We start from the raw sequence: 406 nt of genomic DNA, 5'->3' as shown, positions 1-406 counted from the left end.
CCCCCCCCCCCTGCCAGAGTTTCCACCTCAGCACAAGTCATATCAAGTCCAGGAACCCAGACAAGGCTGTGGCAGGGGTCACAGTCCGACGTCCCCCCCAGCAGCCCCACAGCCTCCTCATGCATGCCCTGGCCGGACGCTGTCATCCCACCGAGACTCCCCCAGCCCCCAGCAAGAGGCATTGGGGCTGGGGTACCTGCTGCGCTGCAGGGAGGGTGTGAAAGGGGGGCACAGTGCAGGGCCCTCCAGGGACATCTCCTGCAGGAACTGGTCGAAGTCTGAGCCAGGTGGCAGGTCCATGCTGGGTGGCATCCTGGGGAGAGAGGTGGCGGGTTGACACGGGGCAGCCCCCCCGGCCCCCCTGCTGACCCCCCATGCTTACCACCTTGGGGAGCTTGCAGTGGCG

At 67.0% G+C, this 406-nt stretch overlaps 1 protein-coding gene across 1 annotated transcript in view; it reads right to left on the bottom strand.

Annotated features, from left to right (window-relative positions):
* Positions 1-16: 16 nt before the first annotated feature.
* The window catches only part of STAT6 (signal transducer and activator of transcription 6, interleukin-4 induced), an 8,421-nt gene continuing 8,031 nt past the window's right edge, over positions 17-406 (bottom strand). Inside the window, exons 20-21 of the mRNA XM_009334170.1 lie at positions 383-397; positions 17-313 (exon numbers count right to left, since the gene is read on the bottom strand). Coding sequence (XP_009332445.1) covers positions 118-313; positions 383-397 — 211 coding nt within the window. The 3' untranslated portion in view covers positions 17-117. The remainder of the gene's footprint in view (positions 314-382; positions 398-406) is intronic.

This window comes from Pygoscelis adeliae, unplaced genomic scaffold (genome assembly GCF_000699105.1).
Source record: "Pygoscelis adeliae isolate BGI_AS28 unplaced genomic scaffold, ASM69910v1 Scaffold591, whole genome shotgun sequence".
NCBI lineage: Eukaryota > Metazoa > Chordata > Aves > Sphenisciformes > Spheniscidae > Pygoscelis > Pygoscelis adeliae.
This window is presented reverse-complemented; position numbering and strand designations above follow the sequence as displayed.